This window comes from Myotis brandtii, unplaced genomic scaffold (assembly GCF_000412655.1).
Source record: "Myotis brandtii unplaced genomic scaffold, ASM41265v1 scaffold1375, whole genome shotgun sequence".
Classification (NCBI taxonomy): domain Eukaryota; kingdom Metazoa; phylum Chordata; class Mammalia; order Chiroptera; family Vespertilionidae; genus Myotis; species Myotis brandtii.
Window position 1 is genome coordinate 1 of NW_005354897.1, and position 924 is coordinate 924.

Below are 924 nucleotides of genomic sequence, written 5' to 3' on the forward strand. Positions count from 1 at the left end.
TATTCAGGTTGAGTGTCTATAATTTAGTTGTGATTCTTATTTGGTCGAGGTAGGAGGTGAGTGTACCTTCCACCTTCTCTGTCTCCATCTTGGATCCCTGTTTTCAGTTCTTTGGGGTATAGACTAGGAGTGGAAGTTCTGGGCCATGTGCTAATTCTACATTTGGATACTAGAGGGGGGATTTCCTGTTGAGCCTAAATGTGTGCAGAGCTGGGGTTTCATGATCAGATTCATGGACACTGAGGACACAGGTGTTTGCTCTGCCAGGCGGACAGGCCCTCCTGAGGCTCTGCCTGGGTCCTCCCCTCGCCCCGTGGGCGGGTGTGGATCTTTTGATTGTCCTCCTGAGGATGAGCCAGTCTGGGAGTGAGAGGCATGTCCCTAAATCAGAATGAAAACCCACCCATCAGCGCAGAAGTGTTTCCTGCCTGTTGTGATGCATTTCTCTGGGATGAGCCCTGATCCCTTCCTTTACAAGGAGAACAATCCTGGGGTCACTCTCTCCTCGGTGCTCGTCCTAAGGCCTGTGGAGCCCAGACTCTGGCTGATGAAGTGCTGAGTCCTAGAACTGAATGGGTTTAGTGGATGCTGGGAAGCTCAGTCCTTGGGCCAGGCGTAGCTGCTTCTAGACCCGAGGGTGGGGCCCACAGAGAGACTCCCTTGGTCATTGGCTGATGGCCGGGGTGGCCCAGAAGGAGTGGAAGGAGTACCTTGTTGTTGGGAAGGAGCAGAAGCCTGGACCAGCCCTGCTTCTCAGCCAGCCCCTCCCCACAGCTCCGCTGCCCCCGCCCTACCAGCTGCAGGAGGTGATGGTTCCCATGGTGGGGAACAGGGTCTGTAACCAGCGCTACCAGAACTCTTCCACCAGCACTGGCCAGATCATCAAGGATGACATGCTGTGCGCTGGGAGTGAGGGCCAGGACT

At 55.2% G+C, this 924-nt stretch overlaps 1 protein-coding gene across 1 annotated transcript in view; it reads left to right on the forward strand.

Moving 5' to 3' along the window:
• Positions 1 to 674: 674 nt before the first annotated feature.
• The window catches only part of LOC106725117 (mastin-like), a 14,714-nt gene continuing 14,464 nt past the window's right edge, over positions 675 to 924 (forward strand). Inside the window, exon 1 of the mRNA XM_014535091.1 lies at positions 675 to 898. Within this exon, the coding sequence (XP_014390577.1) occupies positions 675 to 898 (224 nt within the window). The remainder of the gene's footprint in view (positions 899 to 924) is intronic.